Genomic DNA, 18,101 nt, shown 5'->3' on the forward strand with positions numbered 1-18,101 from the left:
CTGCAGTGGACTGAGCAACAACACTTTGTTTTCTTGAATTCCAGCAGATTGATCCTGATCCAAGAGAGAAAATGTAACCAGAGGTGCTCTTTAAATCATCCATTGAGCCACCCCAGTCACTATCAACAAAACCATGTAGATTGACCTCCAAATTTCTGCTGTATAATATTCCAAGATCAGTAGAGTTCTTAACATACCTGAGGACCCTTTTTGCTGCTTTAAAGTGCTCTTGGCTTGGTCTTTGCATAAACCTTGAAAGCAAACTTGTTGCATACATTATATCAGGTCTAGTAGCTGTTAGATAAAGCAAACATCCTATCAAACTTCTGAAGACAGCAGATTCAATTTCTGGAAATCCATCATTCTTTTTCAGTTTCTGACTTACTACAAGAGGATTGTCAACCCCTTTTGCATTCTCCATACCAAACCTTTTCACTAATTCTTTAGCATATTTCTGTTGGCTAATGAAAATACCAGATTCTGATTGCAAAACTTCAATGCCAAGAAAGAAATTGAGTCTTCCTAAGTCAGTCATTTCAAATGTATTTTGCATTTCCAGTTTCAGCCAAGTGATTAGATTTGCATTGCTACCTGTAATCAGAAGATCATCCACATAAATGGACACTATTAACACATCATCATTTTCAGACTTCACATATAATGTAGCTTCATTCAAGCTTTTCACAAAACCAAGCTTCACCAAATAAGTGTTTACTTTACTATACCAGGCTCTTGGAGCCTGTTTCAGGCCATATAAGGCTTTCTTCAGCAAACACACTTTCCTTTCATCTCCTTTTCTTACAAACCCAGGAGCCTGCTCTATGTACACTTCTTCATTCAAGTCACCATTCAGAAAAGCTGACTTGACATCTAATTGATGAAGAAACCAGCCCTTTTGAGCAGCCAATGCAATTAGAAGTTTAATAGTATCAAACCTTGCAACTGGTGCAAAGGTTTCAGAATAATCTTCACCCTCCTTTTGTGCATAGCCTTTCACTACAAGCCTTGCCTTTAACTTGTTTACAGAACCATCATCATTTAGTTTTGTCCTGTAAATCCACTTGACACCTAAAACATGTTTATCAAGTGGCCTATCAACCAATTTCCAGGTTTCATTTTTCTGTATCATTTTTATCTCCTCCTGCATGGCTGCCCTCCAACCAGAAAACTTTGAAGCTTCTTCATAATTGGTAGGTTCAATCATTGCCAAATTACACCTGCTATAAATATCAGCAAGTGATTTCATCTTGACTGCTTTATCTTCATCATCACAATTATTTTGCTGCTCACTTTCTGTTTTTCTTTCATTGTGCACAATTGGCTCCTCCTTTATCTTCCTTTGGGCTGCATTTATTTCCCAATTCCACACTGATTCTTCATCAAACTTTAAGTCTCTGTGAATGCCAATTTTACCATTTGAAGGATGATATACTCTATATGCCTTGGACTTGTCACTATAGCCCACTAATACACCTAACTCAGCCTTCTTGCTCAATTTTTCTCTCTTCATTTCCGGAATAAAAGTCCAACAAACACAACCAAATATTCTCACATATCTTACATTTGGCTTTGAACCAAACCAAGCTTCATAAGGTGTTTTATCTTTTAATGCTCTTGTTGGCAGCCTATTGAGCAAATGGACTGCAGTATTTACTGCTTCTGCCCAAAATTTCTTTGGTAGATTGCTTTCAAACAAAAGACATCTTCCCATCTCCATAACAGTCCTATTTTTCCTCTCACTCACCCCATTTTGTTGAGGAGTATATGGGACAGTGAGCTGGTGTTTGATGCCATTTTCCTTGCAAAATTTCTCAAATTTTTCATTAGTATACTCTCCTCCATTGTCACTTCTTATCATTCTTAGTTTGCATCCACATTCATTTTCTACAAACTTCTTGAAGTTCACAAACACATCAATAACTTCAGATTTTTGTTTGATGAAATACACCCAACACATCCTACTAAAATCATCTATGAACAATACAAAATACTTGCTGCCATTTAAGGAATTTTCTGACATAGGGCCACACACATCAGTGTGCACTAACTGCAACTTCTCCTTGGCCCTCCATGCTTCACTCTTTGGAAAAGCAAGCCTTGTTTGCTTTCCCAATTGGCAAGCTTCACAAATTTTCCTCATCATTGCCACCTTTGGCATTCCAACAGCAAGTTCTTTCTCAGTCATCAATTTGATTCCATGTTCATGAAAATGGCCTAATCTTTTATGCCATTTAATTGATTCATCACCACTACTAACAAGTGCTTGAGCATTCACATCATTTAGCTCTAAACAAAAACTTCTATGCATCATATCTACCATCATTACTTCTACTCCTTTTGAGTCATACACATGGCATTTTTTATTGTCAAATTTTAGAGAATAATTATTTTCTAACATTTGACCAATACTCAGAAGATTAAGAGCAATACCAGGAACAAGTAACACATCATTGATCAATCTTGTACCTGAAATTGTTTTGACAGCCACTGTGCCCACTCCTTGCACTTGTAATAGCTCTCCATTTCCAATTTTGACATTGGAAATTTTGCTCTTTCTAAGGTTGATAAAAAGGCTTTTATCAAAGGTCATATGATTAGTGCATCCGCTGTCTAGTAGCCAATTTCGAGAATGAAATTGAGCATTATGGCAGTCCACAGTAAACAACTGCTCTTCAGAATGCTCCTCCTTCTCTTGCAAATTTTCAGCAACTTGAGCTTGCTGCTGAGTTGTTTTTCCTTTGTTCTTGCACACCTTTTCCATATGACCAAACTCCTTACATCCCCTACACTGAATCTTAGGCCTATACCAGCAATATTTTTCTGTATGGCTAGTTTTTTTGCAGTGCAGACAAGGTGGGAACCTGCCTTTCTTTCCTCTTTGCCTCTTATCATATCCATCCTTCTTCTCCTTTCCTTTCTTGTTAACATACTGCTTGTTTGAACTGAAACCAGCTTGTGTTTTTGATGATTGGGTTGCTGTAAATGCTCCTTCAGAGATTGTAACATTATCTCTAAAGGCTTGTCTCAATTCCACAGCTTGCAATGAATTGGACAATTCTGAAATGGTCATAGTGCTCATATCCTTTGAATCTTCCAAGGAGGAAATCTTTGCTTCAAATTTTTCTGGTAAACTTACTAACACTTGCTCCACAACCTTACTTTCAGAAGTGATTTCTCCAAGAAGAGTGAGCTGGTTCACTATCTTCATCAATCTATCAATGAAACTTTTGACTGATTCTCCATCTTTCATTCTAAGTAAAGCAAACTCTCTCTTTAAGTTGAAAATCTGCATTTGCTTTGATTTTTCACTGCCATGGAACTCTAGTTTTAACTTATCCCATGCCTCCTTTGCTGTTTCACAAGCCATGATTTTTGCAAACATAATTTCTGTAACAGCAGAATGGATACAAGACAAAGCTTTGTACCTCTTTGCTGTCTCCTCAGAGTGATGTTTAATCTGGTTCAGTGTTGGATTCTCAGGCAGTGGATTTGGCTGCTTATCCACTTCAACTACATCCCACAAATCGAAAGCTCTCAAATAGGCTTTCATTTTTACTGCCCAGGTTGCATAGTTTTCACCAGAAAAAACTGGTGCAGTCACTCCTGTAAAGTTGCTGGAAGCCATGGTTACTGCTGAGTTCCTTCTTTCTAACACTTCTACAAATCTTCCTTGACACAGGCCTTTACAAAGACAGAAGGCTCTGATACCAATTGTTGGTTTTTAATGGAGATTTGTATGCAAAGAAAGCATGAAAAAACGCAAAAAACAGAGGAGAAAAGAAGAAAAATCAGAACTGGAACGGAGGAAGTCTATTTGGCTGTGAAAAGTCACTGCTATTTTCATTACTTTAATAATACATTTATATACATCCTATCTTACTAAATACAAGTACACAGCAGCTCAAATTAAGTTAAACCATCCAATTTCTTACAAAGCAAACCAAAAACTTACCTGCTCTAACAACTCCAAGCTGCATTGGTTACATTCCAACTAAATTCAAACTAAAACAATTCAAAATGGATAAGAAAGTTTGTCAACATATTCAATATATCAAAAATAAATTTCAGCAGCACTGCATACTTTACTTAGCTTCATTACTCCTCCTTGACAAACTTACTTACCATTCCCAATTTGTTCCTTAGTTGAACAAATTTATTTGTGCTAACAGCCTTTGTCAACAGGTCAGCCAGTTGCTCTTCTGAACTGCAGTGAATTAGCTGGATTTCAGATTCTTCTTCTGCTTGCCTTATTGCATGATACTTGATCTTTATATGCTTTGTTTTGCCATGAAAAACTGGATTTTTAGTTATAGCCACAGCAGACTTGTTGTCACAATAAATAGGTGTTGCATTCATTTGTTTTTCATGCAAATCACCTAATATCTTTCTCAACCAAATGGTTTGATTTACTGCAGAAGCAGCAGCTATATATTCTGCTTCTGCAGTGGACTGAGCAACAACACTTTGTTTTCTTGAATTCCAGCAGATTGATCCTGATCCAAGAGAGAAAATGTAACCAGAGGTGCTCTTTAAATCATCCATTGAGCCACCCCAGTCACTATCAACAAAACCATGTAGATTGACCTCCAAATTTCTGCTGTATAATATTCCAAGATCAGTAGAGTTCTTAACATACCTGAGGACCCTTTTTGCTGCTTTAAAGTGCTCTTGGCTTGGTCTTTGCATAAACCTTGAAAGCAAACTTGTTGCATACATTATATCAGGTCTAGTAGCTGTTAGATAAAGCAAACATCCTATCAAACTTCTGAAGACAGCAGATTCAATTTCTGGAAATCCATCATTCTTTTTCAGTTTCTGACTTACTACAAGAGGATTGTCAACCCCTTTTGCATTCTCCATACCAAACCTTTTCACTAATTCTTTAGCATATTTCTGTTGGCTAATGAAAATACCAGATTCTGATTGCAAAACTTCAATGCCAAGAAAGAAATTGAGTCTTCCTAAGTCAGTCATTTCAAATGTATTTTGCATTTCCAGTTTCAGCCAAGTGATTAGATTTGCATTGCTACCTGTAATCAGAAGATCATCCACATAAATGGACACTATTAACACATCATCATTTTCAGACTTCACATATAATGTAGCTTCATTCAAGCTTTTCACAAAACCAAGCTTCACCAAATAAGTGTTTACTTTACTATACCAGGCTCTTGGAGCCTGTTTCAGGCCATATAAGGCTTTCTTCAGCAAACACACTTTCCTTTCATCTCCTTTTCTTACAAACCCAGGAGCCTGCTCTATGTACACTTCTTCATTCAAGTCACCATTCAGAAAAGCTGACTTGACATCTAATTGATGAAGAAACCAGCCCTTTTGAGCAGCCAATGCAATTAGAAGTTTAATAGTATCAAACCTTGCAACTGGTGCAAAGGTTTCAGAATAATCTTCACCCTCCTTTTGTGCATAGCCTTTCACTACAAGCCTTGCCTTTAACTTGTTTACAGAACCATCATCATTTAGTTTTGTCCTGTAAATCCACTTGACACCTAAAACATGTTTATCAAGTGGCCTATCAACCAATTTCCAGGTTTCATTTTTCTGTATCATTTTTATCTCCTCCTGCATGGCTGCCCTCCAACCAGAAAACTTTGAAGCTTCTTCATAATTGGTAGGTTCAATCATTGCCAAATTACACCTGCTATAAATATCAGCAAGTGATTTCATCTTGACTGCTTTATCTTCATCATCACAATTATTTTGCTGCTCACTTTCTGTTTTTCTTTCATTGTGCACAATTGGCTCCTCCTTTATCTTCCTTTGGGCTGCATTTATTTCCCAATTCCACACTGATTCTTCATCAAACTTTAAGTCTCTGTGAATGCCAATTTTACCATTTGAAGGATGATATACTCTATATGCCTTGGACTTGTCACTATAGCCCACTAATACACCTAACTCAGCCTTCTTGCTCAATTTTTCTCTCTTCATTTCCGGAATAAAAGTCCAACAAACACAACCAAATATTCTCACATATCTTACATTTGGCTTTGAACCAAACCAAGCTTCATAAGGTGTTTTATCTTTTAATGCTCTTGTTGGCAGCCTATTGAGCAAATGGACTGCAGTATTTACTGCTTCTGCCCAAAATTTCTTTGGTAGATTGCTTTCAAACAAAAGACATCTTCCCATCTCCATAACAGTCCTATTTTTCCTCTCACTCACCCCATTTTGTTGAGGAGTATATGGGACAGTGAGCTGGTGTTTGATGCCATTTTCCTTGCAAAATTTCTCAAATTTTTCATTAGTATACTCTCCTCCATTGTCACTTCTTATCATTCTTAGTTTGCATCCACATTCATTTTCTACAAACTTCTTGAAGTTCACAAACACATCAATAACTTCAGATTTTTGTTTGATGAAATACACCCAACACATCCTACTAAAATCATCTATGAACAATACAAAATACTTGCTGCCATTTAAGGAATTTTCTGACATAGGGCCACACACATCAGTGTGCACTAACTGCAACTTCTCCTTGGCCCTCCATGCTTCACTCTTTGGAAAAGCAAGCCTTGTTTGCTTTCCCAATTGGCAAGCTTCACAAATTTTCCTCATCATTGCCACCTTTGGCATTCCAACAGCAAGTTCTTTCTCAGTCATCAATTTGATTCCATGTTCATGAAAATGGCCTAATCTTTTATGCCATTTAATTGATTCATCACCACTACTAACAAGTGCTTGAGCATTCACATCATTTAGCTCTAAACAAAAACTTCTATGCATCATATCTACCATCATTACTTCTACTCCTTTTGAGTCATACACATGGCATTTTTTATTGTCAAATTTTAGAGAATAATTATTTTCTAACATTTGACCAATACTCAGAAGATTAAGAGCAATACCAGGAACAAGTAACACATCATTGATCAATCTTGTACCTGAAATTGTTTTGACAGCCACTGTGCCCACTCCTTGCACTTGTAATAGCTCTCCATTTCCAATTTTGACATTGGAAATTTTGCTCTTTCTAAGGTTGATAAAAAGGCTTTTATCAAAGGTCATATGATTAGTGCATCCGCTGTCTAGTAGCCAATTTCGAGAATGAAATTGAGCATTATGGCAGTCCACAGTAAACAACTGCTCTTCAGAATGCTCCTCCTTCTCTTGCAAATTTTCAGCAACTTGAGCTTGCTGCTGAGTTGTTTTTCCTTTGTTCTTGCACACCTTTTCCATATGACCAAACTCCTTACATCCCCTACACTGAATCTTAGGCCTATACCAGCAATATTTTTCTGTATGGCTAGTTTTTTTGCAGTGCAGACAAGGTGGGAACCTGCCTTTCTTTCCTCTTTGCCTCTTATCATATCCATCCTTCTTCTCCTTTCCTTTCTTGTTAACATACTGCTTGTTTGAACTGAAACCAGCTTGTGTTTTTGATGATTGGGTTGCTGTAAATGCTCCTTCAGAGATTGTAACATTATCTCTAAAGGCTTGTCTCAATTCCACAGCTTGCAATGAATTGGACAATTCTGAAATGGTCATAGTGCTCATATCCTTTGAATCTTCCAAGGAGGAAATCTTTGCTTCAAATTTTTCTGGTAAACTTACTAACACTTGCTCCACAACCTTACTTTCAGAAGTGATTTCTCCAAGAAGAGTGAGCTGGTTCACTATCTTCATCAATCTATCAATGAAACTTTTGACTGATTCTCCATCTTTCATTCTAAGTAAAGCAAACTCTCTCTTTAAGTTGAAAATCTGCATTTGCTTTGATTTTTCACTGCCATGGAACTCTAGTTTTAACTTATCCCATGCCTCCTTTGCTGTTTCACAAGCCATGATTTTTGCAAACATAATTTCTGTAACAGCAGAATGGATACAAGACAAAGCTTTGTACCTCTTTGCTGTCTCCTCAGAGTGATGTTTAATCTGGTTCAGTGTTGGATTCTCAGGCAGTGGATTTGGCTGCTTATCCACTTCAACTACATCCCACAAATCGAAAGCTCTCAAATAGGCTTTCATTTTTACTGCCCAGGTTGCATAGTTTTCACCAGAAAAAACTGGTGCAGTCACTCCTGTAAAGTTGCTGGAAGCCATGGTTACTGCTGAGTTCCTTCTTTCTAACACTTCTACAAATCTTCCTTGACACAGGCCTTTACAAAGACAGAAGGCTCTGATACCAATTGTTGGTTTTTAATGGAGATTTGTATGCAAAGAAAGCATGAAAAAACGCAAAAAACAGAGGAGAAAAGAAGAAAAATCAGAACTGGAACGGAGGAAGTCTATTTGGCTGTGAAAAGTCACTGCTATTTTCATTACTTTAATAATACATTTATATACATCCTATCTTACTAAATACAAGTACACAGCAGCTCAAATTAAGTTAAACCATCCAATTTCTTACAAAGCAAACCAAAAACTTACCTGCTCTAACAACTCCAAGCTGCATTGGTTACATTCCAACTAAATTCAAACTAAAACAATTCAAAATGGATAAGAAAGTTTGTCAACATATTCAATATATCAAAAATAAATTTCAGCAGCACTGCATACTTTACTTAGCTTCATTAGTGCATAATTAATTTCCTGAATTGGCTTATTCAGTCACATGAGCCCAACTGTAGGAGTAATATAATCAACAAAGAAAATTAATCAATTTGATTAGCTGTTTGCCTTGGACTGTTCAACCTTTTTTAGGTCTTCGTCAATCAAATCCTTGATAAATGATAAGCAGGTCAGTCAACAGTTATTATTATTATTATTGTTTTTGCCTTTGCCTTGAGAAGTCATTTTTCCTGTATTTGCTTTTGCCTTGATCCTTAGAGTTGCAATGCTTTAGGCTGATTTCTCTCGATTTTTTTGCCTCCCGAATTGCATGAAATTTCACATTGATATGCTTTGTTCTACCATGATGAACTGGATTTTTAGTAATTGCAATGGTTGCTTTATTGTCCACAAAAAGCACTACACTTTCATCTTAAACATGGCCCAAGTCCTTGAGAAGTTTTCTCAACCAAATGGCTTGATTTGCTGCACTTGCAGTAGCAATGTATTCTACCTTAGCAGATGATTAAGCAACAGCCTCTTGTTTTTTGAATTCCAACAAAACACTACACTTCCAAATGAAAAACAATAACCAGAGGTGTTTTTTGCATCTTCCAAACTTCCTGCCTAGTCATTACCAGAGAATCCTACAAGTTTGTTGCTCTCTTGTTTAGAAAACCACAAACCATAAGCTGATGTTCCCTTTATATACCTTAAAATCCATTTGGCAACAACCATATGAGCATTGCTTGGTGATTTCATGAATCTGGACAAGAAAGATGTAGGAAACATAATGTCAGGTCTATCGGAAAATAAATATAATAGGCTGCCAATTAAGCTTCTGTATGTAGTGGCTTCTGCTTCACTCTCTGAATCATTTTTCTTCAGTTTTTCATTTACAACTAGAGGTGTAGAAACTGGTTTGCAATTCTCCATTTGAAATCTTCTTAAAAGATCTTGAGCTTACTTCTTTTGAGAAATGAATATACCACACCTTTTTTATCTATTTCCATGCCTAAAAAATATTTCATTTTTCCCAAATCTGACATTTCAAATTCTTGTTGCATGATCTTCTTGAATTTAGCTAAAGTTTTTATATCTCCTCCTGTCACCAAGAGATCATCTACATACAAGGAGACAATAAGTTTTACTTCATTCCCAAGTCTTTTTATGTAAAGTGTTGATTCATTTAGGTTGCATAGAAAACCTTGGCTTAGTAAGAATGAGTGAATTTTAGAATACCAGGCTTTTGGAGCCTGTTTCAGGCCATAAAGTGCTTTATGTAACTTGTACACATTTTGCTCTTTGCCTGGAACCTTGAAGCCTTCAGGTTGTTCTACAAATATGTCTTCATCTAGTATACCATTCAAGAATGTAGATTTGACATCTAAATGGTATATAGTCCAGCTCAGCTTAGCTGCCAAAGCCACAAGCAATCTGATTGTGCCATATCTTGCTACAGGTACAAAGGTGTCAAAAAAATCAATGCCAGGTTGCTGCTGATATCCTTTGGCAACTAACCTAGCCTTAAGCTTACTTATAGAGTTATCTTGATTGAATTTAGTTCTGTAGATCTATTTTACACCAATCACCTTCTGATCTTCTGGCTTTTCAATAAGACTTCATGTGGAAATCTTATTGATCATTTCTATTTCAGTCCTCATTGCAGATCTCCACTCTTCATTTCTGGTGGCTTCCTTAAATGACTTTGGCTCAACACTTGCAATATTGCACCTATCATAAATGTCTTCAAGAGATCTCATTCTAGTTGCAGGACCAAATTCTTCATCACTAGAATAAGTTTCATCATCTGGACAAATGTTGGTTTTATGTTGATGGCTAGAGTCACCTTTATTCTCTTATTTGGTTTCCCAGTTCTAGGCTGCTTGCTCATTGAATTTAACATTCCTACTGATTACTATCTTTTTGGTCTTGGGATTGAAGATCCTATACCTCTTTGTGACCTTATTGTAACCAACAAATACACCCACTTCTGACTTCTTATCAAGTTTAGTTCTTTTTTCATTAGGCACATACACATAACATAAACACCCAAACACTTTTAAGTGCTCAACTGAGGGTTTTAATCCAAACCACTTTTCATAAGGAGTTATATTATTCAGTGTCTTATTAGGAAGTAAATTCAGTTGATACACTAAAGAGTTAGCAGCTTCAGCCCATAAATTTTTAGGAAGCTTTTTCTCAAGCAAAAGACATCTAGCCATTTCCATAATTGATCTGTTTTTTCTGTCACAAACTCCATTCTATTATGGAGTGTAAGGGGTGGTCAATTCATGCACTATTCCCTATGTATTGCAAAAAGAAATAAATTCCTTTGAGGTGTATTCATTGCCATTATCAGACCTAAGCACTTTAAGTTTGCATCCTATTTGTCTTTCAACTTTTGCCTTAAACTTCTTAAACAAGTCCAAAACTTCAGATTTTTGTTTCAAGAAATAAATCCAGCTCAGCCTTGAGAAATCATCAACAAAAAGTAAAAAAAATCTGCTTCCATTCAGAGAAGGAATACTCATTAGACCACACAAATCTGAGTGCACTAATTGAAGCCTCTCTGTAGCTCTTGAATTATTGCTGGAAAATGGAATTTTAGTTTTTTTTCCAAACTGACATACATCATACACAGTTTCATAATTTTTCATAGCAGGTAAGTTTAACACAATTTGCCTGGAATGCATTTGTTTCAAAGTTGAGTAATTGAAGTGACCAAGTCTTTTGTACCATAGAGTTGAATTACTCTCAGTGTGTTAATAGGCATGATCACCAGCTTGCATCCATTTAATTACAAAATTTTTATCTTGCATTTTAATAGTCATTAGCTCGCACCCATGTTGATCAATTATAAAACATGACTTATTTGCAAAATATAGTGAATACCCTTTTTCTAGCATTTGTGCCACACTTAACAGATTATGATTAATCTTAGGAACACATCTTTAATGACTTTAGTACCTACTAGAGTTTCTATGAATGCTGCATCCTTTCCTTTAACTTCCAAGAGCTCTTCATTTCCAATTTTTACTTTGGATGAGTAAGTCACATCCAAGTCTTTAAGTAAATCATCATTAAATGTCATATGGTTAAAGCATCCACTGTCCATTAGCCAGATATTGTTTTTACTATTAGTTGTATAACATGTTGCAACAAACAAATTTTCACTTAGCTCTTCTGGTTTTGTAACAGCTTGAGCTTGTTGAATCTGTCGTACTTGGTTTCCTCCTTTGTTCTTGCACATTCGATCAATGTGTCCAAGTTGATTACAAAACCTGCACTTAACATTCAGTCTGTACCAACAATAATTTGGTGAGTGCCCTTTTTTCTTGAAGTAAGGACAAAGAGGATATTTTCCTTTTTTCTCACCACTTTTGTTTCCATCATTCCCTTGCTTCCACTTTTCCTTCTTTTCTCCAGGTTGTTTCTTGCTGGAGCTGCAGCTTACTTGTTTTCTAGTAAGCTTAGCATTGAAGACTCCTTTAGCAGTTTCTTCTTGCCTTAAAGCTCTTCTTTGGTATTGAGCTTTCAAAGCATTTACTACCTCAGACAAAGTCAATTTTGAAAAATTCTTTGAATCTTCAAGTGAAGATATTTTGGCTTCATACCTTTCAGGAATGGATACCAATATTTTTTCAACAATTCTCTGATCAGATAGTTTTTCTCCCATCAACCTAATCTGATTTACAACCTTCATAGTCCTATCAGTGTACTCTTGGATTGTTTCTGCTTCCTTCATTTTCAAGACTTCAAACTCTCTTCTTAAATTGAGAACAAGCATTTGCCTTGACCTCTCATTGCCTTGGGAGTCTTCTTTGAGTTTGTCCCATGCATCTTTGGTAGTTTCACAAGCTATAATTTTAGTAAAAACTACTTCAATCACTATTTGGTGGATAGTGGACAAAGCTCTTAAACCTTTGGTCACTTCTTCTTCATGCATCCTTATTTGATTCAAAGTAGGATTAGGCCCCAATGGAGGTGGTGTTTTCTCCTCCTCAACATATTGCCACAACCCTACTCCTCTCAAGAATGCTTTCATTTTGACTGCCCAAATATGATAATTCTCACCATTATAGACAGGTGGTGTCATTGAAGATGAGGATGAAGTCATTACTTGAAGAAACCTTTTCTTGATAAGCTCCAAAATTTTACACACACAGCCTCCCTTAAGATCTAAGCAAGCTTTGATACCATGTTAGATTTTTTGGATTTTTAAGTATCTAAATTTTGGACAGGTTATGTAAGCAATAAACAGTAGTTTCCTTTGAAGAAGCAGAACACTTGTTTTCGGAAGAGAACAGCAGAGGTAAGAAATATTTTTCTGTATAGTATCATTCAGCATTAAGGCTATTATATAAAACAAAATACAATATTGGCCATAACTTAATTAATGAGCACCATATTTATAACAGCAAAAAGGTTCCTGAAAATATGGATCATCATCCATTTAACCATAAGCTGCAACTAACACCAACAACTTTTCTGACTTAGATACAAGCAAAAAGACACAAACATCCTCAATAAACTAACACCTTGTAAGCCCAGACTCTTCTCTGTTTCCTACCAAAAGTCCTATGTCATGGGATTCATCTTCTAGCCATTTCAAGTTCGGGTTCTACGAAGAAGGCAGTGGCTATTCAATTGGAATTTGGTTACAAACCTCTCCTCAAGTCACCATTGTTTGGATAGCAAATCGAGATGACCCTTCTGTGTCACCAAATGCAACACTCACACTAACATCGGATGGTAAGCTCATTCTTATTGACCAGAATGAACAAAAACCCATTGTTAAAATGGTGGATAGTGCTTTATTTGCTTCTATGTTTGATTCTGGTAACTTTGTTCTCTTCAACAAACATTTTGATTTCCTGAATGGTTATTTACAGGAGGAGATTTATGTAGACCAACCAGATGGGTTTAAAAAAGAAGGTGAAGAGGACAAAGTTTATCTATTGAAAAAGGCACTTTATGGCTTAAAACAGGCTCCCAGAGCCTGGTATAGCAGGATTGATGAACATCTAATTGGTTTGAGGTTTTCTAAAAACCTCTTTAAGTCAACCTTGTATGTAAAGAAGGTTGAAATTGATATTCTTATTATTTCCTTGTATGTAGATGATCTACTGGTGATAGGAAACAAGGTAAACTTAGTACAACAATTTAAACAAGAAATGATGGAATTTTTTGAAATGACATACCTGAGACTGATATCTTACGTCCTTGGAATGGAGATTAAGTAAAAGGAACATGAAGTTTTTATTTATCAAAAGAAATATGCCAAAGAAATCTTGAAGAAATTCAAGCTTGAAGATTCTAAGGGCATGAGCACTTCAATGAACTCAAAGGAGAGATTTTACAAGGAAGATGGGGCAAAAAAGGTTGATGAAGCTCATTTTAGAAGTCTAGTTGGTTGCCTCACGTATCTTACAAAAACCAGACCAGACATTCTCAATTCAGTTAGTATTCTGTCAAGGTTTATGCATTATGCAAGTGAATTGCACTTAAAGGCAGCAAAAAGGGTGCTCATATATGTCAAGCAAACTTGTGATTTTGGTGTCAAGTTTGTCAAGTGCAAGGAGTTCAAGTTGATGGGTTTTTTAGACAGCAATTGGGGTGGTTCTGTTAATGACATGAAGAGCACCTCAGGTCATTGTTTCACTCTTGGATCAGGTGCATTCTGTTGGAGTTCGAAAAAGCAAGAGATTGTGGCTCAGTCCACTGCTGAGGCTGAGTTTATTGCTGCCACAACTGCTGTTAATCAGGCTTTGTGGCTAAGAAAAATTCTAGTTGATCTCAATTTGGAACAGAATGAAAGCACTGAAATCTTTGTTGACAATCAAGCTGCCATTGCCATCTCAAAGAATCTAGTGTTTCATGCGAAAACAAAACACTTCAATATCAAGTTGTTCTTCCTAAGAGAAGTGTAGAAGAATGGGGATGTTGTTTTGGTTCACTGCAAATCTGAAGACCAGATTGCATACATGTTCACTAAGCCTCTATCAGCAAGTAAATTTGAGGATTTATGGGCAAGACTTGGTGTTTGCAGCTCCTAAACAAGGAGGAATGTTGAAAACAGTGTTTAGGACTGCTAGAATGGCATTCTAGCTATCATCTTTCAAACTGTCTTTAATTGTTTCCTTTATTGTTGAATAATTCAAATATTAATCCAGTTTTTTAGGAATTAAATAAACTTTCTATTTTAGTTATGGCTTGGCTTGATCTTAGGACTTTAATTTTAGTAATATGTTGTTCTTCATTCTCTTTGTGTCATCCACCATTCCAAAAGTTAACAAAATGGAACAATAACTTGGTTGTTTCCTGTGTTGACTTGGCATGGAGTTTCCAACCAGAAACTTTGAATGGAGATATTTCTGAGTAAGTTCTTTTATAATTGTTCGGTGCATGACAGCAGGATTATCGCATCATTCATATTATCAAGCTTGTGCATAAGTAATTTCCTGTATTGGCTTATTCAGCCACATGAGCCCAACTGTAGTAATACAATCAACAAAGATAATTAATCAATTTGATTGGCCGTTTTCCTTGGACTGTTCAACCTTTTTTGGTCTTCGTCAATCAAATCCTTGATATATAATAAGCAGGTCAGTCAACAATTATTATTATTATTATTGGTTTCCCTATGGTTGGTTGAATGGTCATGGACTGACAAGTTATTTTTCCTGTATTTGCTTTTGCCTTGAGAAGAGTCAAGTCAAGCAATCAATATGTTTAGCTGTTTTCTTTGTACTGTTCTTCAATCCTTAAGGGTCCTAGTCAATGAACTCTTTCCTTGATGTTCCCTTAAAGTAAGTCTGTCAATAAATCTGTTCTTCGTGGATGACTCTAAAAGATCATGGACTCATTCCACTTTCCAAGGATAATGAGAACTTACTGACTCCCAATGGCTTTATTTATCTCCTCTCAATCGGACTTGATAAGAAACTTCACATAAAAACATCACAACTCTAACAGTCCTAATGGCTTCGCCGTTTGTGGTTTTCTTACTCTCCATGATTTTTCAAATTATTGTTGCTCAACACCTACCAGGCCTTGTAAGCCCAGGCTCTTCTCTGTTTCCTACCAGAAGTCCCATGTCATGGGATTCACCTTCGGGCCATTTCAAGTTTGGATTCTACGAAGAAGGCAGTGGCTATTCAATTGGAATCTGGTTACAAACCTCTCCTCAAGTCACCATTGTTTGGACAGCAAATCGAGATTACCCTCCTGTGTCACCAAATGCAACACTCACACTAACATTGGATGGTAAGCTCATTCTGACTGACCAGAATGAACAAAAACCCATTGTTAAAATGGTGGATAGTGCTTCATTTGCTTCCATGTTTGACTCTGGTAACTTTGTTCTCTTCAACAAACGTTCTGATATCATCTGGTCTAGTTTTGACTTTCCGACTGATACGATATTGGAAGGTCAGAATCTACGTAGTGGAAGTGAACTGTTTTCTAGTGTATCCAAAACCAATCACTCAACTGGACGGTACCGGTTGAAGATGCAAAGTGATGGGAATCTTGTTTTGTATCCCATAAACACCATAGACAAGTATACGGAGGCTTATTGGGCCAGTGCAACGGACAACAAAGAACAGCATCACTTGTTTCTGAATTATACAGGTGATCTCGTCCTTCTCAACAGCACCATGGCTACAACAAAGCGTTTGGGGTCTGATTCAACCTACAATGAAACGCTCAACAGCTCAACCATCTACCTTGCAACACTAGGCTATAATGGGATTTTTTCTTTGTTTGCTCATTTTTTTGTCATTGAGTCAGGTGCATACAACACATCCACTAATCTATGGTCAGTACCAGAGACACAATGTGACGTAAAGAGCTTTTGCGGCTTGAACAGCTATTGCACATTGGATGACAAATCACCTGTCTGTCGATGCATTCCTGGTACCAATTTTGTAGATCCTAACCAGCAGTTTAGTGGATGTAAGAGGAACTTTACTGACCAAAGTTGCAAGGATGTGAAAAAAGGTAGCGCTGCATACAATATTTCTTCTATGGACAAGATTACATGGGAAGATTATCCATATGTCAAAGAAAATATTTCAGGAGAGGATTGTAGAAAATCCTGTTTTGAGGATTGCAATTGTGATGCAGCACTGCATGATTCACAGTATTGCACAAAGTACAAACTTCCTTTGAAATCTGCTAAGAGACTTGATGGTAATAAATATGAGTCCTATATAGCTTACTTCAAGATTGGCACAAGAGCTATCAAAAGTGAAAACAGCTCCAGTTCATTGGGAACATGGAAGACTCAAGAAATTGTAAGAGTTACAAGCAAGAAGACGGTGATGCTAATTCTTCTTGTGACTATCGGCTTTATCACTTGTTCATGTGTTTTCCTTGCAGTCTCAGGATTTTTCATGTTTAAGTACCGAGTTGCCAAATACAAGTGGCTGCTGGAAACTGGAAATTTTGGCTCAACGGATGAGCTTACTCTGCGTTCATTCTCTTACAGTGAGCTTAAGAGGGCAACCAACAGATTCAAGGAAAATCTGGGCAGGGGCTCTTTTGGTGCAGTCTACAAAGGGGTCTTCCACAAAGGAGGAAAACTTGTTGCTGTCAAGCGATTGGAGAAGATGATGAATGATAGTAGTGAAAGAGAATTCCATGCGGAGATGCAAGTTATAGGTAGAACACATCACAAGAACTTAGTACGGTTGCTTGGTTATTGTGCTGAGGACTCAAAGAGGCTTCTGGTATATGAATACATGAGCAATGGATCCCTCGCAGATCTCCTTTTTAGCCACGATAAGTCTCCTGAATGGAGTGAGAGAGTGAGAATAGCATTAGACGTGGCTAGAGGAATACTTTATCTCCATGATGAATGTAAAGCACCTATCATTCATTGTGATATAAAGCCTCAGAATATTCTGATGGACGATTTTTGGACTGCTAAAATCTCTGATTTTGGCCTGGCAAAGTTGTTGATGCCAGATCAAACAAGAACTTTCACATTGGTGAGAGGGACTAGAGGCTACATGGCACCGGAATGGTCTAAAAATATGCCAATATCAGTGAAAGCAGATGTTTACAGTTATGGAGTTGTGCTCCTGGAAATCGTTTGCTGCAGAAGAAACATGGAGCTGGATCCATCGAAACCAGAGGAAATCGTTCTTATTAATTGGGTTTACAAGTGCTTCATTAACAGAGAGTTGAATAAGCTCGTCCGTGGCCAAGAAGTGGACAAGAAGACTTTAGAGAACATGGTTAAGGTGGGGCTCTGGTGTGTTCAAGATGAACAAGCTCTTCGGCCTTCTATGAAGAGCGTAGTGATGATGTTGGAAGGGATTACTGATGTCTCTATTCCTCCTTGTCCCAGTTCTTCCTCAGGCTAAAATCTGATGGGTGGGTACTTCACAATAAAAAAATTGAACCGAAACATGCTGATGAATTAAGCAATGGAAATAGGAATATGTCAGTTTCTTTGGCTTAAAATTAATTATGTATGAAACAAACTAGAATTCTCTTATCTCTTGTTCAAATTCCTATGATCTACATCACCCTTTTACAAGGGAGTTACAATGCAATTAAATAAACTAATCCTATTAACC

At 36.9% G+C, this 18,101-nt stretch overlaps 1 protein-coding gene across 1 annotated transcript; it reads left to right on the forward strand.

The window, feature by feature from the left end:
- Nucleotides 1-15,398: 15,398 nt before the first annotated feature.
- LOC123192816 (G-type lectin S-receptor-like serine/threonine-protein kinase LECRK3) lies at nucleotides 15,399-18,051 on the forward strand. The gene has a single exon (XM_044605475.1). The coding sequence runs from the start codon at nucleotides 15,495-15,497 to the stop codon at nucleotides 17,883-17,885; it is 2,391 nt and encodes a 796-aa protein (XP_044461410.1). The 5' UTR covers nucleotides 15,399-15,494; the 3' UTR covers nucleotides 17,886-18,051.
- The last annotated feature ends 50 nt before the right edge of the window (nucleotides 18,052-18,101 follow it).

This window comes from Mangifera indica, chromosome 1 (assembly GCF_011075055.1).
Source record: "Mangifera indica cultivar Alphonso chromosome 1, CATAS_Mindica_2.1, whole genome shotgun sequence".
NCBI lineage: Eukaryota > Viridiplantae > Streptophyta > Magnoliopsida > Sapindales > Anacardiaceae > Mangifera > Mangifera indica.

Coding starts and splice junctions, on each gene's coding strand:
- LOC123192816 (XM_044605475.1), top strand. CDS start 15,495: ATGGCTTCGCCGTTTGTGGTTTTCTTACTCTCCATGATTTTTCAAATT.